At 44.6% G+C, this 25,822-nt stretch overlaps 1 protein-coding gene across 2 annotated transcripts in view; it reads left to right on the plus strand.

The window, feature by feature from the left end:
* TRAF3IP2 (TRAF3 interacting protein 2) overlaps positions 1–21,523 on the plus strand; it is a 43,583-nt gene extending 22,060 nt beyond the window's left edge. The window contains exons 3-9 of one of the 2 annotated variants that reach the window (XM_065911636.1): positions 3,261–3,453; positions 6,995–7,173; positions 9,389–9,477; positions 13,638–13,706; positions 14,780–14,896; positions 18,397–18,471; positions 20,965–21,523. In XM_065911636.1, the coding sequence (XP_065767708.1) occupies positions 3,261–3,453; positions 6,995–7,173; positions 9,389–9,477; positions 13,638–13,706; positions 14,780–14,896; positions 18,397–18,471; positions 20,965–21,111 (869 nt within the window). In that variant the 3' untranslated portion in view covers positions 21,112–21,523. The remainder of the gene's footprint in view (positions 1–3,260; positions 3,454–6,994; positions 7,174–9,388; positions 9,478–13,637; positions 13,707–14,779; positions 14,897–18,396; positions 18,472–20,964) is intronic. The other variant, XM_065911637.1, reaches the window with a different exon arrangement.
* Positions 21,524–25,822: the final 4,299 nt, after the last annotated feature.

The raw sequence follows: 25,822 nt of genomic DNA on the forward strand, positions 1-25,822 counted from the left end.
AACAGCAGGGCAAGGGTCACGGTCAGGGTCACAAGACAAGCTGTGTTCAGAGGGATGTGGTCAGTTTTGCCAGAGGAAGCATGACCTGGTGTCATGGGTCAAAGCAGACAATAGACTGAATCCAGGGAATCTGACCAAGCTTGAAAGACTGGCTGGGGCACATTTGCAGGGTCACCCAGTCAAGTTTCCTGAGCGCACATAGTGGGGACCCGCTAGTGGCCACACTAATGAACACACATATTATTAGTCTTCTGTACTTGAGGCCATATTCCTCTAGCTGGTTCTTGACTACTTAGCAAACCAAGAATAAAAATCTTAACCACATTCTCACCCTCCACATCCTGGTGCTGCCGACTTGCTTTTTCTGTTATTTCTTGCTTGCTTGCAAGTTTTGTTTCACCCTACTTCCCTGCAAGTATCCTACCTACACAACAGGCAAATTGGTTACTACTTTTATAATCAGAAGAAGAATAAAGGCCAGTTAAGATCTTTTGAAGACCAAGGTTCCTTCTTGCCCTAACTGGCTATGCCTGCTTGATCATCGAAGTTCTTACTTGGGCAGAGGTGGCAATGCTTGGATCCCCAGGACATGCTCGGGGGGCGATCCACGTGGCTCTTTTTGCGGGGTTTTACGTGCCTCTCTCCAGTCCTTCTACAGGCTAAGATCACCCCAACGTGCATCCCAGCCTCTCAGACTTCCCACACTCGAGCCCCGTTGGATCTGGACAGTTCCCTCAGAACCTTCCTCTCCCACCCTTCCTGGGTTCCTTGCATCGCTCCTCTGGCCCTCACTTCTCTTCTCTCACCGGGTCAGGCTGGTTGCCTTTAATCCTTTGGGACTCTGTAACTCCTGGGCCTGGCTGGGGCTAACTTTCTCCCAGGTAAGAAATTCATATAAGTTAATGTGAGGACTGTCTTTGCTCTAAGACCTGCCCTCTTCTAACCACCTGGCCCCAAGTGCACATGGCCTTTAGCAAGAGAGAGCTGAGACAGTTGAGAGGTGTTGCCAACTGCTTGGCTACTTCCCAGGGATATGAGCCAAGTTTTCATTCATTTACTTCTTCCTAAGAGGGACTGAAAAAGTTAATTTGAAACTCAACATTCAAAAAACAAGGATCATGGCATCCATCCCCATAACTTCGTGGCAAATAGAAGGGGAAAAAGTGGAAGCAGTGACATATTTTTTTTTCCCTTGGGCTCCAAAATCATTGCAGTTGGTCACTATAGTCATGAATTTAAAAGACAATGCTCCTTGGAAGGAAAGTTATGACAAAACTAGACAGCACATTAAAAAGCAGAGATATCACTTTGCTAACCAAGGTCCATCTAGTCAAAGCTATGGTTTTTCCAGAAGTCCCATACCAATGTGAGAGTTGGACCACAAAGAAGGCTGAGTGCCGAGGAATTGATGCTTTCAATCTGTGGTGCTGGAGGAGACTCTTGAGGGTCGCTTATATGCAGAGTACATCATGAGAAATGCTGGGCTGGGTGAAGCACAAGCTGAAATCAAGATTGCTGGGAGGAATATAAAAAACCTCAGATATGCAGATGACACCAACCTTATGGCAGAAAGTGAAGAAATAAAGAACCTCTTGATGAAAGTGAAAGAGGAGAGTGAACAATTTGGCTTAGCACTCAACTTTCAGAAAGCTAAGATCATGGCATCTGGTTCCATCACTTCATGGGAAATAGATGGGGAAACAGTGGCTGACTTTATTTTGGGGGGCTCCAAAATCACTACAGGTGGTGATTGCAGCCATGAAATTAAAAGATGCTTTACTCCTTGGAAGGAAAGTTATGACCGACCTAGATAGCATATTAAAAAGCAGAGACATTACTTTGCCAACAAAGGTCTGTCTAGTCAAGGCTATGGTTTTTCCAGTAGTCATGTATGGATGTGAGAGTTGGACTATAAAGAGGTCTGAGCACAGAAAAATTGATGCCTTTGAACTGTGGTGCTGGAGAAGACTCTTGAGAGTCCCTTGGACTGCAAGGAGATCAAACCCAGTCCATCCTAAGGGAAATCGGTCCTGGGTATTCATTGGAAGGACTGATATTGAAGCTGAAACTCCAATACTTTGGCCACCTGATGTGAAGAGCTAATTCATTTGAAAAGACCCTGATGTTGGGAAAGATAGAAGGCAGGAGGAGAAGGGGAGGACAAAGGATGAGATGGCTAGATGGCATCACCAACTCAATGGACATGAGTTTGGGTAAACTCTGGGAGTTGGTGATTGGCAGGGAGGCCTGGCTTGCTGCAGTTCATGGGATCACAAAGAGTCAGACATGACTGAGCAACTGAACTGAACTTGAGAGCAAGGAGATCAAACCAGTCAATCCTAAAGGAAATCAATCCTGAATATTCATTGGAAGCACTGATACTGAAGTTGAAGTTCCAATACTTTGGCCACCTGATGAGAAGAGCCGACTCATTGGAAAAGACCCTGATGCTGGGAAAGATTGAAGGAGAAAGGAGAAGGGGGTGGCAGAGGATGAGATGGTTAGATAACACCACCGACTCAATGGGCATGAATCTGAACAAACTCTGGAAGATAGTAGAGGACAGAGAAGACTGGCATGCTACAGTCCATGAGGTCACAAAGAGTCAGACACAACTTAACAACTGAACAGCAGCAAAGAGGGACTGGTGTGTGTGGGGGTGGGGTGGGGGGGTGTCCAGGGAAGGACATGAGCAAGTAGTGATTCTGTAGCTATCACGAGGATAATTTCTCCTAGCCTTGGGTTTTAAAACTGGGGGAATTATGGTAGGAATAGTGGCGATCTGGACCCCTTGAAATGTATGTGACCTGACCCAGGAAGGCTGTAACAGCAAAACCTGGTGATATAGCTCATCCTAGACCAAAGTGTTCTCTGTGGTCCTACCTCCCCATTCTCAAAGATGCCCTCCAAATCCTGGTCTTTATCAGCTGTGGGGCTGGAATCAGCTCAGTTTGGATTATTTTAAGCATCTTATTTAAACAGGGGCCTGTGTGGAGCTCTGTGTTTCCAGTTTAAAACATTAAACTCATGATTTCACAGATGTTCTTGTTTAGGAAAACAATAAAGACAATGGCTCAGTTTAATGAAAACTATAAAGTAAATAATAGTACAGAAATGTGGCAAACATCTCAGAGGTGGTAAATGATATATGGAACCCTCAGTTGGTATAAACACAAAAATTTGCACTGAGCTTACCTCTCCTTTCATGCAAAGGAGCCACAGTCAGTTTTCCCTGTTTTCTTTGCTGTCTTCACCTACAGATGGCCATGACTACCCTCGAGCAGCCTACCAGCAAGTGATCCAGCCAGCTCTACCTGGGCAGGCCCCACCTGGAGCCCATGTGAGAGGCCTGCACCCTGTGCAGAAGGTCATCCTGAGTTTTCCCAGCCCCTGGGACCAAGAAGAGAGGCCTCCACAGAGAAACTACTCTCCCCCAGGTCTCCCCAGGTATCAGTAAGTACAACTGATGGGGCCAAATTTCAGACAGTTTTAATATGAAAAAGATTGACACCAATGCAATCAGTATGTATCAGAACTCTATTCCTTTGCCACGCAGGCTGGTGACCAAGTCACACAGTTGAACACCCCACATAGACTTTTCAGGTCAGGAGGAAACGGAAGCTGTGTGATAAGGATCTGTTCACCAGACACATGGAGCCACTGATGACTAGTCAAAATGCCCTTGAAGGAAAGGCTCTTAAGATGCTAAGTCACACCAGCTTTTACTTCCAGATCTCTTGGCCTTTTGGATCAAGAAATAGGTTTTCATTTTCACCATGACTGACTTCCAAGGCTACAGTTCTTTTTCATATCCCTAGTCTCTACACCTGTTTAAGTCCATTTCTTACTTTAAAATTTTAAATTCAATTGGTTCTCAATAGAAATTTAAAACAACTGTTATTTTGTAATAAAAGCATTCACTCATGTTTAACACCATTTTTAGGTCTTTCCAGTATTTCTTCCAGTGAAATAATTTTGACTTTTCTTGACTTTTATTGTCTAATCTTTTAATCACATTTCTCTTCATTGTTCTTTTTTTTCTCAAGTTTTTGTTTTGTTTTGTTTTTTCTCTTCATTTATATATCTAAAATATACAGGGAACCCTCATGTAAATGGGGCTTCCTAATTTATGACAAAATTGGAAAGAGAGTAGATAAAACATTTGCTCTTGCTCAAGCACAACTTTTATCTATCACTCAAAGTAAATCTATATTCCATTTTGAGAATGAAATGAGATATGAACCTCTTATTGAAGCAATTTTTTTTCAGAAATGGAGAAATAGGTAATCAGCTCAAAAAGTGAATTGAAAAAAAAGCCTACTCTATTTACAATGGCAAATAAGGTGCCTTTCCTCTTCACTCAAAAGTCAACAACCCTCAGATTTCCTTTGCAGACAGATGCCTTTTTTTTTTTTTTACAAACAAAATTGCATGGAATTTAAGTAAGGAAATAAGTAATGATTTTATAGTCAGATCAGCACTCTTGTAGAAAGCAATCTAAAATTCCAAGAAAACAAAATTTAAGCATCTCCATGTGTAGTGTTGAATAGGAGAGGCAATAGTAATTTTTAAAATAAGCTTTTATTTTGAAATGATTTGGGATTTATTTATTGTAAATAGTACAAAGCAATTGCTTTTGTAACATCAATTAATGCCTGCTATGGTCTCCGAGGATTTATCATTTTATAAGATAATGAAAAGTAAGTTTAGGTAATGAGATTAATTCCCTTCTTACTGATCTTTGGAAGGAGAACCTTGATACAGAAAGATTACTCTGTCATTACTCTCCATGATATTGCTTTTATATGAAAGCTTTTTTTTTAATAGTATCAAGGCCTTAAGATTTCTTTGTCAAATGAGCATGCATGCATGAAGTCGCTTCAGTCATGTCTGACTCTTTGTGAGCCTATGGACTAACGCCCTCCAGGCTCCTCTGTCCATGGGATTCTCCAGGAAAGAATACTGGAGTGGGTTACCATGGCCTTCTCCAAGGAAGAGCATGGTATCATGTTCTTCCCAACCTAGGAATCAACCCGTGTCTCTTAGGTCTCCTGCTTTGGCAGGTGCGTTCTTTACCACTAACGCCACCTGGGAAGCTTTGTCAAATGAGCAATCATCTTTTGTAAACAACTAAGTAACTTTGGGTACAAAGGCACTTAATGCAAAAAGAATATGGAATTGGATCACCATTAGATGAAAGCTTATTGTGTAGAAATTTTTTTCTATATTAATATAAAATAAAAATAATTTCCTCAAATACCACAATAAGAAATATATTAATAGCATAGTTGAGATTTTATATAATTTTAAGTCTTGTTACATAGGACTTTCAGAATTTTTTGATTACTCTTTTGGATAAAAATATGAAAGCATAAGCAATAACCCACTAAAACTAGGCATATCTATTACATTCAAAACTTTTTTAAAATTTATAATATAAAACAATTGCAAACACATAACAAGTAACTTTCCTGTTCCTGCTACCTAGATTTTTTAAAAATGTTAACAATGTCACATTTACTTCATATTTTTTTTGAAGAAATAAAATATTATAGACACAGTTTTAGTCCCCCCTAGCACTTAGAATTCAGTTACAGAAAAGAGAAACAACACTAGCTGTTGTAAACAGAAGGGATTTAATATAAGGAATTGGGTGCTTATGACATTGGAGGTTGGAGGTTTTAGGTTGGGCTTCCAGGAATGGTCCCAGGGCAACATCACAGAACAGGGGACCAGAGGGCTTGCTTCCTTTGGCCTGGTCAGAGAGGCAGAGGGCCAGAAAGCCACCACAGGGCTCTCCATTCTAGGCCAGGCTGCCAGCACCATCCAGAATCAGGACGCTGCCACTGCAGCTATTGGAAACATTCCCTGCCTACAAGATCTGTGCTGGCAAAATACTGATGCCCATGCCTTCCCTTGACTCTGTGAAGCTGTAATGGAACACAGGGAGGCCTCCTCAGCACCCCGTGACAGCACTTACCAACAGAAACCACACAAGTGGCAGAAGCATGGCCTGCATGCCCTTCTACCTTCCAAATCTCACAAGAGTGCATCTGACCGTTCTTCTCAGCAGACTGTTCGTAGGAATACTGGTGACCAAAATGATAATAAAGACGCCTTATGATATTATGGTAGAAATGTCTTTAGTAGGTCTTCAAAATTGGATTTTCATTTGTGAAATATTAGCAGCATAGATACTTTTTTTTTTTGGCTGTGCCATGCAGCATGAGGAATTTTGGCTCCTGGACCAGGGATCAAATCTGCGCGCCCTAGAGTGGAAGCAAGGAGTCTTAATCACTGGGCCAGCAAAGAGATCCCACAACATAGATACTTTTAAACCTTCATGGTCTTTTCTATCTTTTAATACATAAGTAAATGTTATCTGTTGTTGTGTTAGTTGTGACTCTTTGTGACCCCATGGACTGTAGCCCATCAGGCTCCTCTGTCCATGGAATTCTCCATCAAGATTATTGGAGTGGGTAGCCATTCCCTTCTCCAGGGGATCTTCTGGACCCAGAGAGTGAACCCGTACCTCCTGCATTGCAAGCAAATTCTTTACTGTCTGAGCCACCAGGGAAGCCCAAATGTTATCTATTATGAACTTAAAGTTCTGTCTTTTTATCTGAATGCCTAAACATCAAACCTTCTATGTCACCCATTATATTACTTCGTTTTGTTGGTGGTCTTGTCTGACCTGAACATAAGAATTATCTTCCCCATTATACAGTCCTTAAATTCAGAAATCAAATCCTGCTTCCCTCTTTGACCCCAAGCACAGGCCTTTACAAGTGCCAGCTGGCTGAACTGCTTATTGACAAAAACTCTGCGGAAAAAAAAAAAAAAGCCCAGGCCTTTGTCCTTCTGGCTCAGAAAACAAATGGAGGCAGAAGAAAGATAGCTCACTGGTATTACCCACAGTCATTAAAAGCTTTCTGTCCCTCTAGGTTTGCCTTTATGCAACATGAATATTTACTGTGAATGTATTCCTTTCCAGGGACCAGCTGTATAACCCGCCACCTAATAGAGGTGGAGCTCCTGAGGGGTCCTTGGAGTGTCCTGCCGAGTTGAGGCCACAGGATCCCCAGGCTCCATCGCCAGCTGCTGTCCCTAGACCCCCGAGTCACCCTCCAGCGAGAGGAACTCTGAAAACAAGCAATTTGCCAGAAGAATTGCGTAAGTTGTTTGCAATGTTGTTTTTTCCTTCTTCTTGGTCACGTCTTACACTTTGAGAGTACTTGATGAGTCTTCATCTATAATCTTGGATATTTCTCACATACTACACAGTGAAATGAAATGTCCTTTTTTGCTTTTTGTTTAAAACTAACCAGGATTTTGTGTGAGTGTTTGTAGTAATTTTGATACTACCTGCAATACTCCCAAAGTGCTTACCAGTAGATTTTCTACAACTGTACTCCAACAACAAATAACCCCCATGCTTTCTCCCTCTTCTAAATGATTCTCTTGAGTGGATTTGTCCCTGGATAAATTGATTGGATGTCCATGTGGTATTGGCCAGGGACCTAGTGTCTCACCATAAATTAGCAGCAGCCTTCAAGAACGAGGTCATTTCCTGTAGGAATGAGCAATCGTGTTTGGAAAAACCAGTCTCACATTCTCCGTACTTCTGTACAACCAAATGCAAACTAAGCCTTTTATTTAAAGAAACATTCGACTAAGTGTCAGGTGATGATGCTTTTTCCACATTTTGCAGCCAGAACCAGAAATGTTGAAATATCACCAAAATGTTCTCATATGAAGGTCAGTCGGGACAGTAAGTTCCAGAAATCTTAAGAAAACAGTCACCACTTGTGAAATTGTTATATTCTGTTGTGCTTGCCGTAATTCTAATAAGCCCTTCCCAAATCTAGGCACTGCTTTGAACTAAACTTAAAATTAAGCCCTTTGCATTCATTAATTCCAACTGGGGAATCAATGTTCTTTAGTCATTTAAGGCTCTGAAAGATTTCTATGACAATTGTTTTTTATTAAAAAAAATTTTGTTTTAATCTTAAAATCTTAGTTAAATTTTGAGCATTTCTGGAGAATGGATAATGTTGGGATATAGTCTGGATATCAGTGTACAGAGCATATTAATTTTACCATAACCTATAAAGGAAGTCCTAAAATTCTTACAGAGGGATCAGTTGAATATTAAATGTTGAGAAGAAAATGTATTGAGTGCCATCAATATGCCTGGCTGCTTAAATGAGTCAATATGACATCGAACATCCTCTCATTTGAGAGATGTGCTTTAAAAACAAGAGCCTAGGTCCCCTGGAGGAGGGAATGGCTACTCACTCCAGTATTCTTACCTGGAGAATTCCATGGGCACAGGAGCCTGGTGTGCTATAGTCCATGGGGTCGTAAAGAGTTGGACACGACTGAGCGACTAACACTTTCGTTTCTTTTTTCTTTTTTTTTTTTTTTTTTGCGGCTAACACTTTCAAGCGTAATAAGTGGGTTCTCTCCAACCCTGCCCCCACTGTCTTCTCCACCCTCTGCCCCAGAGCTTCCTGAGATGTAGCCAGTTGATTTCAGACTAAATGCCAACAGAGAGAAATTATTCATCTACTACGTTAACACGCTAGCCAGATAATTTACCCAAGATGTTAACCTGGGAGGACACTGATTCTCATCCTGACTGGGTTAAGCTTGCGGGCACAATGCCATCTGCTGCCCTAGACTGACTCACGGATGAGTAAGGGAGTCAGTGATGCTGGACTGCCCAGAAGCAGGATCTCTGCCTAAAGCTACTGAAGCTCTTGATAACATTTCTGAGCTGCCCTGTATTCTACTCCAACTTCCTGGACAGTCCCCGGCCAATAAGTAGTGAGGGGAAGGAGGCGGTGGAGAACCACTTTCTCCCTCCCCTCACTTGCTCTCATCAAGTTCAGGGCAGCAGAGAGCATCACATCATGAGATCAAAAGAGGACACGGCTGGGTGGCCTCTTAGCAGGGCTCAACTTCCAGGCCTGCTGTGAGAGCATTTTCTTGGGCACAGTGCCAAGTGCGTCTCATATACCCGGGGTGGCCTGATCTTAAGGCCCCGCGGGTTCTGGATGATGGATTTTTTTGTTGTTGTTAATGTATCATGTGGTTTTTCAGAAGACCTCCTCTGCTTGTCTCAACCTGCCAGCACTCTCTCTGATGCACCCTGGGCAGTCTGCACATCCTGGGACAGACCCCCTGCCCCTCTGGGCCTGCAGATCTATGTCTTGAGGACAGTAATTCACCCTGATGCAGCCATAAGCCCTTAGACTGCCCCCTCATTCTGAGGAGTCCCTTCATTGTTCTAAAAGGCCGAAAGATACTGCATACAATTTGCAAGTGTTGTTTAGAGTGGCATGATTTGTCTAGTTTCTAATAACTGACAAAAATCTCTCTTTAGGGAAAGTCTTTATCACTTATTCTATGGACACAGCCATGGAGGTGATGAAATTTGTGAACTTTTTGTTGGTAAACGGCTTCCAAACTGCAGTAAGTATTTTATCCAAAGAGAAGACTGAACAATTAAAGTGAGTATAATGAAAACAAACAAAAAAAAAAAAAACCAAGAGAAACATGTAAAAAGTTGTTGATAGCTTAAACTCTATTATTTGATTTATGTGCTCATGACCTAAATGCTTATGGATTTAGGTAATTGTTTTCTAGAATTCAAACTCTCCAGCATGTTTTTCCTGCATGCCTTTTGAGTGACCCCAAGTGCCTCTGAGGACTTCCCTAGGGGCTCAGAGAGTAAAGAATCTGCCTGCAACGCAGGAGATCAGGGTTCAATCCCTGGGTTGGGAAGATCCCCTGGAGGAGGGAATGGCAACCCACTCCAGTATTCTTGCCTGGAGAATCCCAGGGACAGAGGAGCCTGGTGGGCTATAGTCCATAGGGTCACACGGAGTCAGACACAACTGAAGCAACTAAGCAATAGCAAGGGCCTCTGAACAGCTAGCACGGTATTAATGCCCCCACTGTATGCAGCTGGTGCCCAGCCTAAAGGAAAGCCAGGCTCTCACTGCACTTGGCACCTTTGCCCTTCCTCACCAATCATGCCTGCTTTGGTTGGGCTTCTTGTGGTGCACGAGGCTCACGAGGTCACCTGCTCGTTTGACAAGATCCTGTCATTCTGCACTGGGTTGCAGGGTTTGCAGTGGAGGCCCGGCAGCCTGGGGCCCCCACCCCACTGTGCACAGCGGGCAGGCCACACTTGGCTGCTGCAGCACCAACAATTCTGAAGAGGGAGCCAGGTTCTGCAACCCAGGGCCGGGTTCTCAGTTGGTCTAGGCTAGCTCAGGAAGGTGGACACCCCAGCCCTGCAGTCCACTGTGATCTGAGGCCAAGAAATTTCAGGAAGCACACACTCTTCAAGTGCCCTGCAGTACCTTGGAAAAGCACAGCTTACACCCATGTAAGTCTTCCTTAGGATAAATAGAATACCACAGGAGGCTACTCGGAGGACTGGCTTTCCTCAAACACTGATATCACTTCTCTTCCTTCCCCGAGGCCTCCTCTGGGTATTTTAAAGAGTAGTGATTTTAAAGTGGATTTTAAAGAGTAGTGAAAAATTAAGGGAAATATCTACGAACACAAATGTTGAAGAATAAAGAAAGAATATTTAGTAACTAAATGTCCATTTTAAGGATTATTTAGCATTTTTAACAGGAGTCTTATTCAAATATTTCTTTAGTCTGTAATTACTTTCAAATGAAAGTATATGAAAATTTTTACAGATATACACTCTATACCTCAACTTCATTATTATATAGATATATGAATATATAGAGATCAACATTTCAATTTCTCGTTTCTGGGATAAGAAACACTGGGGCAACTCATATAAAATCTAATTACAGGACATAGGCCAACATTGTAGAAAAGATCTTACTTTTAGTCCTCTCCACATAAGCATATTGATTGCCCCCGGAGAAGAGGACAGGTTTTTGTGACCTTAACAATTAGGGGCTGCCTAGGCCCAATTTAAATTTGTCCCTAAACTCTAATCCTCATCATTATGAAGTGAAAAGTGAAAGAGTGAGTTGTTCAGTCATGTCGGACTCTTTGTGACCCTGTGGACCACAACCCACCAGGCTCCAGTGGGAATGGAATTGTTCAGGCAAGAATACTGGAGTGGGTTGCCATTTCCTTCTCCAGGGGATCTTCCCAACCCAGGGATCGAACCCAGGTCTCCTGTATTGCAGGCAGATTCTTTACCATCTGAGCCACCAGGGAAGTCCTTAAAGCCCATGGTAAAATCCCAGAGCCTCATCCTGGATAGCTAAGTTATTGTATCGATACATCAAGATCCCCTTAATGGATAAGAATTAATTAAATGGGTAATTTAATAAATGGATCATTTTCAAAGTTCTAGGTGAGTCTTAGGAAACCCAAAGAGAATGAGTAGTGCAATATCCCAGGACAAGCAAAAGCCAGGAGCGTCTACCACCCTGAGGCCTAAAAAGGCAAGGGAGCAGTGACTCCTACAACCTAAAGGGGGCGCTATATTGGTTTGCTGGGTCTGCCACAGAGTACCACAGGCTTGGGAGCTTAAACTGTCCTTTATTTCCTCTGTTGTGAAGGCTCATAGTGTAAGATCAAGGTTTCGGCAGGGCTGGTTTCATTCTGAAATGTCTTCCTTGTCTTGTAGAGGACCATTGTCTCCCTCTGTCTTCCCCTGATCTTTCCTCTGGTCTTTCTTTATAGTCTCCTCTTATAAGGACACCAGTCACACTTCATCAAAACCCACCTACGAGACCCCTTTTACTTTAATCACCTTTTAAAAGCCCTATATCCAAATATAGTCATAGTCTGGACACAGGAGGTTAAGACGTATATTGAAACAAGAATTTGGAGGGACACAATTCAGCTCATAACAGTAGCTGGGTGGACAAGTTGGCCTGACAGAAGCTGTGTATTTTAGTAGATGTCTGGAGAGACCAGTGGAAGATCTTCAGCACATTGCTCCTTCCAGAATGTCTACCTCCATAGCAAGGAAGAATTTAGGTGCTGGGATAATAATAAGAATGACCATTTATTGAGGACTTACTTTATGCCTGGCATTATGATATGCCCTTTCCACTCTAACTCATGATAATCCTCACAAGCACCCTAAGAAGTAGGATTATTAACCACATACTACAGATGAAAATAGTAAGACTTAGAGAACTTCGGGAACATTTTCAAAGTCTTCCAAGTGGAAAAAGAAAAGCCACGCTGCCCATCTCTTGTCAGCCCTGACATACATTGCTTCTCTCTCGTAAAACAGAAGTGGATAACTGATGCAATCTCAGAGAACTCAAAGCCTCTCTCAGGGTTGCCTAATGTAGTCATTGGCCACTGAACATTTTAAAGCAGGAATCATCCAAACCAAATGGAAAGCCATTCCATTTTTTATGTTCCATCAGTTTAAAAATACATATTCTGAATTTATATTCTATACAGTATGTATCTGAGTTTGGTGTAGAGCAGGATCTTGTTCTGTAGGAAGCTTAGAACCCGGCTCAAGAGATAAGCCAGACATCCATGAGACATTCAGTAAATGAAAGAATGCCATAATAAGGTGCTCATTGTCCAGTACCACCAGTAGTCACAGTGGGGTAGAGTCCATTAAGGGGAGGAGAAGGAAGTCAGTCTGTGGGGAGGATGCACAGAGCAGGGGGGCTTGCACTGTGCTTTTACGGCACAGGGAGTGCAAATGTGGAGAGTCGAGTAGATAGGACATGTGTGGGGGAAAGAGGTGATGCTGGATCGTGGACGGCATGGAAATCTTGCTGAATGGCTGGAACTTGACTGGCCCTAAATGGGAACATGACATTGAGGACAATTGACATGGGAGCAGTGTGGCTGAATCCAATCACCCCTCTTCAAGGACTCTCCCCCTGCATCACCCATCCCTGGACATAATCTGTCTGCCAATCAAGAGCACCTTGTGCAGACACACACTCCTCTCTGGCTGCAGGACAAGCCTGAGCCCAAGAAAGGTCTTGTTTGGGCTTCTGTAAAATGAAAAATAACTGGTTTTTCTCCCCTTCAAAGACTTGATATTTAATACCAGTCTTTTCAAGGCCCAAGAGTTCTACTTTTCAACTTTCATCATAAAGCTTTCCCCCACTATCTCAGTAATTGTTTTTGTGACTGTTTCTTGGATTTGCTTCAAGTTTCACACAATCCTTTTTAAATATATAGGTTGAAACTGGATATAATACCATAATAACGACCTGGCTAATGCAAGCAAAGTACCATATTGTATCTCAGTAGTTGCGTACGACACATCCATTAAAATCCTCCAGAATCATGTTTGCCTTCACATTACAGATATACATATACATATATATATGCATATGTTTTGTGTATATATATATATTATGCATATGTTGCTGGCTTACATCCAACTTGGTGGTCTACTGTGTCTCTCAAAATTTTAAAACATAATTACAAATATTAAATACTCAAATGCCTACTAATCTTGAAGTAGGAAACATTTTAAGAAAATTACATCTTGATTTTTAGACTTTCAGGCTCTTCTTTGCCAAAAAGCATCAGTGACTTTTTCAGCCTTAAATGAATACAGCCTCTTGTGCTTTCTCTTGCTTTGCATCTAGACAGAGCTTCTCATTAAGAGCCACTTTCCACATCTTTTTTTCTTGTAGATTGACATATTTGAAGATAGAATCCGAGGCATTGATATCATTAAGTGGATGGAACGCTACCTTAGGGATGTAAGTACATTCCAAAAGTCTGAGCTTGTTTGCTGGTGAGAAGGACAATTAGCTCGTGGAGTTGTTTTATGAAAGAAGCACTGGCATACCCACCAAGGCCAAAGCTGACCAAGTCCCAACAAAGCTTCCCTTGTTGGCAGCCGTGCAAAGACTTGGGAAGGAAGGATGGGGTCACCCTCCTGGACATGCACAGGCAGGAAATAACTGTCGAACCAGACACAGGTGGTTGATAATAATCAGAGCAAACAATTTTTTGACCAGAATAGGAAAGGAGGAAATGAAGGCGGGGAGTAGGGAGGGAGCAGCAGAATTCAATTTAATCTGAGGCCACCACCAAGTGTTTTGCAGGATCAGACTGAAGAGGTTCCCTGGGCAGCCTCACAGGCAGGGCAGCACATCGCCCACCCCCCACCCCCAGACGCCCCGTCACAGCCTTGTGATTTGTTTTTCACTGACAGAATCTATACCGGCCACTGGGACACGTTGTGCTTTAACAAGATAGAAATTGATTGCCGCCAGCCTGTCCGCGTCAGCCGGTGGGGGACGGAGGCTGAGCTGGCTGGGGTTCTGAGGCTTTTCCTTTTGTCTGCAGCCTGATGTTCGCTTTGTGCTGAAGGGTCTGCTCCTCCCGACTGGGCTAAGCGTCCGCAGCAAGCAGGGCAGTCAAGGGTGCAGTAACTGACAGCTTAGCTCCCGCTGGCTGCCGGAGGGAGGCAGAGGCTCTCTGCCACAATGCAGAGTTACTTAGTCATTCCGGTTTGCATTAGACCTTTATTAGTGATGGTTGCGGAAGATGGAGGGCAGAACCGCGTCCATTTAGGAGAGCCATTGGCTCTTGTGTTTGAAGGGAGCTGGGCAGGGAAACAGGGCGGGGGGCGGGGAAGGGGGTGGGGAGCCAGGAGTCTGCCTGGGTTGGGGCCTCGCCTTTCACTTTCCGTGGATGGGGGCCGGCCCTCCACCCTGCAGTGTTTCAGAAGATGCTCACAGTCTTGCTGGCCGGTTTCCAGCCTGCCTTCCCCAAATGGACCACACGCCACACTTCCATAAACATGCTTTCTCCCTCTCATTAACAGAAGACAGTGATGATAATCGTAGCAATCAGCCCCAAATACAAACAGGATGTGGAAGGCGCTGAGTCGCAGCTGGACGAGGATGAACATGGCTTACATACTAAGTACATTCATCGAATGGTGAGTGATGAAACCACAGCACCTTGCCAGCCCTCGGAGTCGGGTTTCTGCTTCTGTGAAAGCCTGTCCTTCACTGGATACCCACTGAGGGCGGGAGCTGATGGTTGAAGAATGAGGCCGGAGAGGCGGGTGTTGGTTCTGTTCCATCTACCTTGGGGACTTGGGGCAAGTCCCCACACCTCTGGGGCTCCGTGTTCCTTCTCAGTAACAGGGAGATTCATCTTGATCTCGAAGTTTCAAGATTTGGGAAAGCAGAACTCTGCTGGTTTAACTATTTACCCACAGATGTGAAGTCCTAGGAGGGCAGGAGACAGGGCTGTGAAGAGAGCAGGCTCCCTGCATCTGTGTCCAGTTCTGTCCTCTCGCTTTTCAGAGGGCCAGAGTAGCACATCCGAGAGGACGCGCAGTGTAGTGTCAGAGAGCCCGTGTTCAAATCTGGCTTCCTCCTGTACAGGGTGTGTGACAGTGGAAAGTGAAAGTGTGAGTTGCTCCATCGTGCCTAACTCTTTGCAACCCAACGGACTGTAGCCTGCCAGGCTCCTCTGTCCATGGAATTCTCCAGACAAGAATACTGGAGTGGGTTGCCATTTTCTTCTCCAGGGGATCCTGGAGAAGATCCTGACCCAGGGATCAAAACTGGGTCTCCTGTACTGCAGGAAGATCGTTTACCATTAAACCTCTTTGTGCTTCCATGCCAGTATTCAAAAAATGGGTCACTAACAGTGTTGTTGTGAAGATTAGGTGAAATAAAGTCTATAGAGCATAAAGCCTAGATCAGATGTTCAGTCAAGGGAAGGGATGGTTCTAGTTCATGATAGATAGGCAACACCTGACCTCTGGGGGCCTGGTCAAACTAAAACCAGCAGAGGAAACTTACAGTAAGTTAGACTTAGCATCTGACAGAACATTCTCGCTGAAAATATCATCCAGCTTTGAAACAGACTGGGTTACGGGCAAGCAGCCTCCCTGCTTTCCGTGATCATACCGACCCCTGAGGAGACGGCGCCTGCTTGACTGGGATGCCAGACCAGGCTTGTGACGGTCACACTCTCCCTTGAAGCCGCCCTGGTGCCCATACCTGCTGGCACCTCTCCCAGGGCTGTCTGCCTTTCTCGGGCTTGTTTACCAAGGATCCTGAGACTTAAAAAGGTTTGAAACTCACTGGACTAGCACTTGTAAGCTCCATTTCAGCTTGAACATTCCACAAGGCGGGGAAGGCCCATTACGACAGGAAGATGGGGCAGGAAGCAGAAGTGGCTCAGATGGAATAAGTAAGCAGCACAGGGTAGCTGGGGGCCAGGGGGGCAAGGACACGCGGCTTTACCTCAAGGGGAGTGACTGAAATCCTGCGGCTCCGGAGGAGCTCGGGGAAAAGGCAGGCTGGACGTGTGGATATCCCCATCTGGTTCTTCAGAGTCTCTGGTTCCTCTTCGACCAAGTGCTGACCCCTTACTTGAGCTCACAATCAACCCAAAGTAAAAGCCGAGGCAAGGTGGGGAGGTCAGAGAGTGGGGCCAAGGAATAAGATGAGTGTCCCTCTTATTTCATCCTTACCCAGCCTGGCAGCCCCCGGGTGGAGCCCAACAAGGGGTACTCTTTCTGCCCTAAAAGTCACCCCCGGCTCTAGGTGCTGTCCCCCTTCACTGTCTGCCAAAGCACTTCAGGGCCCCAGAGCACTCCATCTCTAGGAACTGCCAGTCCCCAGGCCATCGGCTCATGTGTGTGCTGAGGGCCCCAGGTCGCTGCCAGGTCCCCAGGAAACCTGTCAAGCTCTGCTGGCGTGTGGTGTCGCCGGGCAGGAATAGGCAGCTGAACCTCGGGGCTTGTCTGACAGTGCCCGGCCGTGAACCAGGCTGTCTCCAGACTCCGTTTCTTGCGACGACAGTGTCTCAGGCCCTTCCTCATCAATGGAGAGGTCGGAGAGGCCAGATGGAGAAGTGCCTTTCTGCCCAGCTGGCTGACTTCCTGGTCCCCTCCAAGCAGCAGTAAACTCCAGGGCAGAGGGATCAAACAGAAACCCAGGAATAACTGCATCCTAGAGCCAACAGCTTCCCAGAAGGTCCATCTCTGGAAGCATGAGAGAGGATGAAAAAGCACTGTCGCTGGGGTAGCCTAGTAGACAAGCAAAATTTTACAGGAGGCAGTGTCCTGGGAACAGAGACCGAGTCCAGCTCTTCACGTTTATCTTACAAGCGCTATGCCCTTCCTCTCGCCTGTGTGTACTCGTGTGGTCGATGCTTTTAGGTACACTGCTCTAGCGCCCTTGTAAAATAGGCTCTTTGGGTTATCTTCTGATTTTTTTTTTTTTTTTAATCTTCTGATTTTTAACAGGAGGTGATTCTGAGAAAACACCTCATGGAAGATTTGTGTGTGTGTGTGTTTATGAGGGGGTTTCTATGGTGATTTTAGTCATTACCACTGTCACTTTCCTCTCTGTTTTGTTTTTATTCCCATGCATGGTGAAGATTTCTCAGTTATAAAATTCAGTTGGAAGATGAGATAGTTGGGAACACATAATTCCTCATCTCCTTCGTCATCAGATGACTGAAAGCTTTGTGCTGGTCACAGGATTCGGAAGACTCTAACTCCTCTCATGCTGAAATTTCTGGTTTTGATCGAGTTTTTGGCAGCTAAATCTTTTTGGGGGCCGCTGCTGTGTCAGAGTAAATTGGAGGTGGTGTGGGGAGCCTAAAGCTTGGCAGATGGAGCTCATCTTATTGACCTCTAGCTTCGCTTCCCTCACCTTCCCTGGCCCCCCTGCATTTCTAACCAGTCCCAGCCCCCAAACATTCCGTCACACCTCCAGACATTTGCTCATATACTGTTTCCTTTGCTGAGGCTGTCCTTCCCCCACCTCGCTCCATTTTCCCTACCTGAGCAAATTCTTCTTTTCTTTTAGTATCCAAATGACACCCCCCTTGTAACTCCTTCAAACCACTGATGTAGAAAAGGATGGCCCCCATTGGGCTACCACGGCAATTTGTTCATACTTTTCACACTGCACTGTGGTCAGTAGTTTTCCTTTCTGCCTGCTCAGTAAGCTGCTGGCTTGACAGCTGTGGTACCTGGTAACCTGATCCTCAAAAAAAAAAAAAAAGGAGGGGGAATCCTGATTTGTAGCATTTGTCCATTTCCATGGTACAAATACGCTCACAGGGCCGACTTCAAACCACCACTGTGAAGTCACTGAACACAGACTTGGGAAGAGATACACATGAGTGGCTTCTGTGAACTGCTGTCCGGCAGCTCAGAATACCTGGAAAGTATCCTAGTCCTTGAAACCCCAAGTCTAACACAGAGCTTGACTCTTAACAGGCTTTCAGTACATGATTGATCAATGAGCAAAAGGCGTGGATGTGTGATGGACAGTTTAAAATTAGGAGTGTGTGGTGCTGACGGAAATCAGAACAAAAATCCTGTGTGGACTTGCATGATTGTGAGAACCATTAATTTCTCATCCTAAGTCCTGAAATTAAACCTTCAAGTGTGTTCTGTTCCAGATGCAGATTGAGTTCATAAAACAAGGAAGCATGAACTTCAGATTCATCCCTGTACTCTTCCCAAATGCTAAGAAGGTAAATAAACAAACAAACGAATCTTTAAGTCCAGCTTTGGTTTAAAATCTCCAGGATTTTAGGTGGAAAGCCTTGTCAGCTCTTTATCAGTCCTTTGAGATAGCAGTGTTGCCAGAAAGATCAACAAGTTGTACCACTCAGCGCAGAAGCCTGAATCAGGAAGATTTTAAAGCTTTATCTGATAGACCATCGCTGTCCTAATTGTTCAAACAGCCATCACACACAAAAAAGTAGTTTGTGTTTTTAGCCCATGAGATGAAAAGAAGCTGTTCATCTGATACTTCTTATCTCTTGTACATAAAAGTCAAGATGTGAGCATTTTTGGCTGGCCGTTGCCCGGAAATGTTTTGTTGAACATAGCTTAGTGCTCAAAGCTGTAGAATACAGGAATTAAACCTACACAGTTACCAAAGGGAACTCTGCTGTGGCTCATAGGAGGGATTGTGTTCGCTAGCAGGGCAGGCCAGCAGATTTGGAGAACAGGGACAAAAAAACATCTGAGAGCCTGTGCCAGGCTTGGAGAAGTGATGGCAGCTGTGTAGTGAAGGTCTTGGGAGCCAGATCCCAGCACCCTGAGCTCAGGCCCAGCCCCACCCTGGAGCAGCCCTGGATGTCAGAACTACATTGAGACTTCTGCCCTGGATGAAAGAGGGTCTAGTTTATGGGACCAGGACCCCTGGGCTTGCCCAGTTCACAACCTGCCCAGCAGTGTGCTTCCAGCCTCTGACGGCTCTCGTTGCACGATCTCCTTCCTGGCTGTGCTGTGTCCACTTTAATTCTGTACCAGCCATCCTCTGCTCTGCCATCAAAGAGGAACATCCAAAATGTAGATCTGATCTATCTGTCTCCAGCTTAGATGTTTTGTGGTGGGTTTCCTACCGGCTACAGACCGCATTCATCTTCCTTGTGTGACATACGAGGCCCTTGAGAAGAGGGCTCTGCCTGCCTGCTCAGCTTTCTGCCTTGCCACTGTGCACGCAAATGCCACTGTGCGCTGGTCACTGTGGACCGTTTCAGATGTCCTGCCACGTGCCCCACTCTGGGTGTCTTTGCACTTGTGTCCTCGCTGCTTGCAGCGCCCTGCCCCGGCTTCTGTCTGGTGAGCGCACACTTAGCCCTCTAGCACCCAATCTCTTAGCCTTTCCTGACTGCTCCCCCCCATTCCCCAAATATTGAATAGTCCCTCTCTTGAGAGTACCTGGAGTCAACAACAGTATGTGGCTGGGGGTAGGAGAGTTGGGAGTAATTGTTTAGAATTACTGGAGCATGGTGACAGAAAAAAGCAGACTCACTTTTAGTTGGTTTTGTTAATGTTTTTTTAAACTTCTTCAAACAATCCCCTTATCACCCACACTAGGGGCAGATTGCTCCCACCTACCTGTCCCCTTGGCATGCTACTGCCTGGAGAATAGTTACATTTTGACTCCATCATAAGACTACAAACTCCTCAAGGCAGTAACTGTGTCTTTTTTTAAAAAAATATTTGTTTGTTTGGCTGCATTGGGTCTTAGTTATGGGCTCAGTAGTTGCCCCACAGCATGTGAGATTTTAGTTCTCCAACTGGGGGTCAAAGTTGGCTCCACAAAGCTTCCTCACTCTACTTTTTTACATCTTTACTTATTTTCTCAGTGAGACCTTTCCCTGTGTGTGTTCAGTCTCTCGGTTGTATCCAACTCTTTGCGACCCTTGGACCCCAGGGGAGCCGGCAGGCTACAGTCCATGGGTCTCAAGGATTGAGCGACTGAACACTTATAAGGGAGGGTCTCACTGAGAAAACAAGTAAAGATGTAAAAAAGGAGAGTGAGGAAGCTTTGTGGAGATCTTCCCCTAATACCCAACTTAAAACCACAGATGTTTCATCCCTGCCCAGCGCTCCCTACCCCTTTTCTCGGTTTGATTTTTCTCCACGGCCCGCATTGCCATTGAACACACTAAACCTCTGCATCATCTGTCTGCCCCCAGCAGAATGTCCACTCCCTGCGGGCAATCTGAACTGCGCCCTCTCGATCCCTGGCTGACAGGTTCGGCTTTTGCCGGATCGCTGGGATCTGGGGTGGGAGAACCACCTTCTTCTGCGGGTCAGACCTGGGGCTGGAGTGAGAGGATAAAGAGTTGGATGAACGCCCACAGCCTTGGCACACTTCTGCCGGAGCCACTGGGGAATTCACGTGGCTCCGTGTGACCTCTGTCCCACCCCTTTTAGGGGAGGGCGGTGAAAAGCATGCTGAAAGGCGAGGGGCAGGTAGCCTGGGAGACTGATGGGACAAGCCGTGCACACGTGCTTTGTGTAATGAGCTGCACAGCTGGCATCCGGAGCCAAGAGCATTTCACACGCAATCCCCTTCCGAAAGCAAAACAGCACAGCCTCCAGGAGAGTTTAGCAGGCGATGCCTGTGAAGGGAAAACCACGGATGTTGGGAAACTGAGCCCAGGATCTGGGATCCAGGTGTTTCTCTGACGGCTTTTGCTTCTGTCATTCTCTCCTTGCCCTAGGAGCACGTGCCCACCTGGCTTCAGAACACTCACATCTACAGCTGGCCCAAGAATAAAAAGAACATCCTTCTGCGGCTGCTCAGAGAGGAGGAGTACGTGGCTCCTCCCCGAGGGCCTCTGCCCACCCTTCAGGTGGTCCCCTTGTGACCCTGCACCCCCACCCCCAGATTACAGCTCTTGTGGTTGAGGCCGGCTGGCAGCATTCAGGGCTGTTGTTTTCCATCCCTCCTCGAGGGGCCTTCCAACCCTAGGAAACCTGTTCTGCAGGGGCCGCTTCCTCCTGAGACCTTGAAGGACCTTGTCTTTGAGATGGAGGCCATGACTGTTCTGCATTCCCTGCTTCTTAAACCCACTGCCATGCACGTTCCCCCAACACTCTGAGTATCCAGAATGGCCCTCAGCGCCTAGCACGTAGATAATACAAGTGACGTTACTGTAAACACCAGCGACCACAAACACCCTCCGCTTAGGGCAACATTTCTGAGTTTGCCAGATGCTATGTGTCCTCAGACCAAACTGATTCATGTACAAATAATAAAAGGTTTACTCTTTTGTAAAACTGTGTTTCACTTATCTCAAAGGAGATATATATTAATTTTTATGGGCCTTTGCTTTCGGGGACATCGATAAATCTACTTCAGTATAACATTAGACCAATGTAAGAGACTGCTTTGTATTAAAAGATTAAGGCCAGATGTTTAAAAAAGCATCCCCTTTTAACTTCATCTTGAAAGTTTTATTCTTTCAGTAGAACTCTATAACAATACGACTTTGTAGCACATACTACCATGATCCTGAGTAAAATCATAGCTCTTAGGGCCCGGGCTACATATATCAAGATGTCTGTGGATTGTATGATGAAACAGGGGGATATACAGTGCAGGCTAGAATTGTGGTTTGGGAGACCTGAGTTATAGTCTTGGGTCTGCCACTAACTAGCTTTGTTTCATGCCACATGGCCTGAGGAATGGTTCCCTGTCCAGGGATCAAACCTGTGCTCTCACAGTGAAAGTGCCAAATCCTAACCACTAGGCCACCAGGGATCGCCTCTGACACTAACTAGCCGTGTGACCTTAAGCAAGTCCTTTCGCTTTTCTGAAAAACCAGAGATTCACTTCTATAATTATGGGGACAAAAATATTCCTAATGATCCTAAAAGGTTTAAGGCCTAGAACCTAAGTTATAAATACTCTTGAGGAGTGACTTGAGTTTCCATTTTCATAATAATCTCCTGGGGGACTGAAATTACATTTTCTCAACAGGGATATTTTCTTCTTTTTAAAATACCTTCAACAGTACCTTCACATGAATAATATCTTGCTCATCTGGTCTCCACGGAAAGCATACACAAAAACACCCATATATGAAACAAATATATATATACGCATATATGTATATGTATGAATATATATAGTATATATATTCTACTACATAGAACAAGGTGAAATTAATTGTGGTCCAAGATAATAAGCTGATATGAAGACTTCTGGCAGGGCTGAGAGCCACTGCTTTCTCTTCTCTGTCTAACCTCTTAATCGTGTCCAACTCTTTGCAACCCACGGACTGCAGTACACCAGGCTTCCCTGTTCTTCACCATCTTCTGGAGTTTGCTCAAACTCATGTCTGTTGAGTCAATGATGCCATCCAACCATCTCATCCTCTGTCACCCCCTTCTCTTCTTGCCTTCAATCTTTCCCAGCATCAGTGTCTTTGCCAATGAGTCAGCTCTTCGCATCAGTGGCCAAAGTATTAGAGTTTCAGCTTCAGCATCAGTCCTTCCAATGAATATTCAGGGTTGATTTCCTTTAGGATTGACTGGTTTGATCTCCTTGCACTCCTAACCTCTTAAACAAGGCTAAATTGTATTACAATATAGTCCAACCCTTATATGTCATCATGAAAGTGAAAGTCGCTCAGTTGTGTCCGACTCTTCAAAACCCCATGGACTATATACAGTCCATGGTATTCTCTAGTCCAGAATACTGGAGTGGGTAGCCTTTCCTTTCTCCAGGGAATCTTCTCAACCCAGGAATCGAACCCAAATCTCCCATATTACAGGCGGATTCTTTACCAGCTGAGCCACAAGGGAAGCCCAAGAACACTGGAGTGGGCAGCCTATCCCTTCTCCAGGGGATCTTCCCGACACAGGAATAAAGCCAGGGTCTCTTGCATTGTAGGCAGATTCTTTACAACTGAGCTATTAGTGAAGCCCATATGTCACCATAGGCAAAAAAAAAAATACTTATCAATTAGAAATAAGGAATTTTGCTGATGAATTGCAAAGAATACTAGTTTTCTTTACATTATAACCTAGATATCTACTGTGTACAGTGAATGTCTTTGCTTTTAAAACTAGGAAAAGGAAAGCTCATATACTGGAAGTCCTCATTCCTAAGACTCTATGATGAGTACCTTTAAGCATCATAGCATTTGAGACCTGATAAAACTGATGTGCTTGTTTAATTAACTCAAATTGCCTGGAAAACACCCCACACACAAACATTAAATCTTATTTCTCTCCTTCTATTATCTTTTTTTGTGGAGGTGACAGCATCATCAAGGATTCTATACACAGTTGTAAAGAAAAAAGGCATCAGCAAGAATTACTCTGAAATGTTTCTAGTTTGCGGAGGTTTAATAATGTGATGTTATTACCTTTCCCTCTCTTTGGAGACCTGTCCTGAGCCCTCAGCCACTATTCCTCCCCCTAGGTGAATAATGAGGGAAGGTCCCTCGTGTTACACGAATAGTCATTAAAGTGTTACAGCTGGTAGCACTGGTAATGAAACACACACACACACACACACACACACACACACACATACATACACACAACACCTAGCCAAGTGATGGATTTGACCCCTGGAGTTTCTATGAAATCTGATGACCACGAACATCAGAGGAATTACAGCAACTATTTTAGAGCACCGACATAGAGATTAACACTTGGTTTATTTAGACACTACCCTGGTCCTCTTGCACTCATCTGCAGATATTTGTGGGGGGGAAGTGGGGTAGGTCTGACTCAATAAAAAACCTCTTAGCCTCAAGGCTTTGTTCAGACCTAACCTGAATATTTAAAATGTAATATTTAGGGAGTTCCCTGGTGATGGAGTGGTTAGGACTCGGCTCTTTCACTGCCGTGAACCCAGGTTCAATCCCTGGTTGGGGAACTAAGATCCCACAAGCTGCACGGTGGCCAAGAAAACAACAAATTTTTAAATATTTTAAATGTAATTTTTAATTGCAGTGACTAGTTCCAAAGCATCTGTTTAACTTCTGTATTATTCAAAGACATCTCAGTTCATGGCTGTAGTCAAAGTATTAGACTACTGTCAAAGTCTTTCTCAGCTCAGTGCTCAGAAAAATTGTTGATACCCTTTTTCTTTGCTTCCTATTAAATAAATCATCTATTTAAAGACTGGGTTTTTCTCAGAGTCATGTCAGCAAGAGAGGCAAACCCTCCATTTTGAACATTCCAGAACTTGGTTCATGATGTTTTGCCAACAGCATTCTTCTTAACCTCAGTCACTTCATCAACCACCTCATCCACTTTGCCAAATGCCCCATTGTCACCATCATGTTTGCCAAATGAATTGCAAAGCCCTGTGATCACTGGGAAATAATCCAGAAAGTCTCTCAAAACACAGGATCTTTCTGTTTGTTCTTAATTAACCAAGAAGAATCAGTCAGACCCACCTCCTAGTGGCAAATGAAAGAGAAGGAAGGTGAGACTGTGGGAAAATGTCCCACGAAGAACAAATGCCACTTCTCTTGAAGAATCATGCAGTATTTTTCAAGATAAATAGTTCTGTCCAGGCCCACTAACCAGTAAACAACCACCCAAACCAAAAAGGATGAATGAAATCACCAATATAAACTTAATTCTGGTATCATTTATTTCTGCCCTGGAGTCTTTGGTCTGGAAAAGACCTAAAACTCACACACCTCTGCAGTTTTGTTTTATGCATGAGAAAAATGGGGTACAGAGAAACCACGGCTCCGCCAAAGCCTCATCCTCAGGCTAGAAGCCAGAAACCCTGACTGCCCATCTGCAGACATTTATTCTGTGAACCTAGAACTTTTCTAGGGTTTGAAGGTAGATTTATTCAGCAAATGATCCAGTATCTCCTGGAGGTAAACTGAGCCTCGTGAACATAGGAAGCCTGAGGGAAGCTGCGCCTCGGTGGCTGAAGGATTAAATGATCACGTTGCAACTTGTTCTGTGGGAAATTCTTTGGGGGATTAATTATGGCTGTGATTACATGGAGTGTGACTTTTCTTAAAGTCATTTGGCATATTTATTTTATCCTGCTAGTCCAGGAAACTGAGGCATGGTTGAAAAGACCTTGACACCTTCCAGAAGCCTACAGAAAAAACCTGCTAGGAGATTGGTTTCTTTTTATTGTATCTGTCAATTTCCAAAACAAAAACAAAGCAAAGGTTTTTATTGTTTAACACTGTGATAGTCATCTTGCCCTCCCTCCTTTTTTTTTTTCTCCCCCTCTCCCCTCTTCTGATTCTATAAGAGTAACCCCGGTTGGAGTGATAGATAACTGCTTGGAACACCTGGACTACCTTTCAGATGAAGCAATGAGAAATGGATGGGTCTGGCTACCTCTCCTGTGGGTAGGGGGGAGGCTTTGGGAAGAGATGAACGTCAACAACATGAAGGAGCCCGGCTCATTCAATACAGCTGGCGTTTGGGAAGGCCGGGTGCCCAGGCAGGACAGCATGTTCCTAACGTCAAACTGATTTGTTTCATTTTCTATTGCAAAAGGCTTTCAGATAGAATCATGAGATGCTGGTGGGAGGCTTTCAAAGACCCTGGGCAGTCACGTGCTGCCAACCCATCCAC

This window comes from Muntiacus reevesi, chromosome 19 (genome assembly GCF_963930625.1).
Source record: "Muntiacus reevesi chromosome 19, mMunRee1.1, whole genome shotgun sequence".
NCBI classification, from domain to species: Eukaryota; Metazoa; Chordata; class Mammalia; order Artiodactyla; family Cervidae; genus Muntiacus; species Muntiacus reevesi.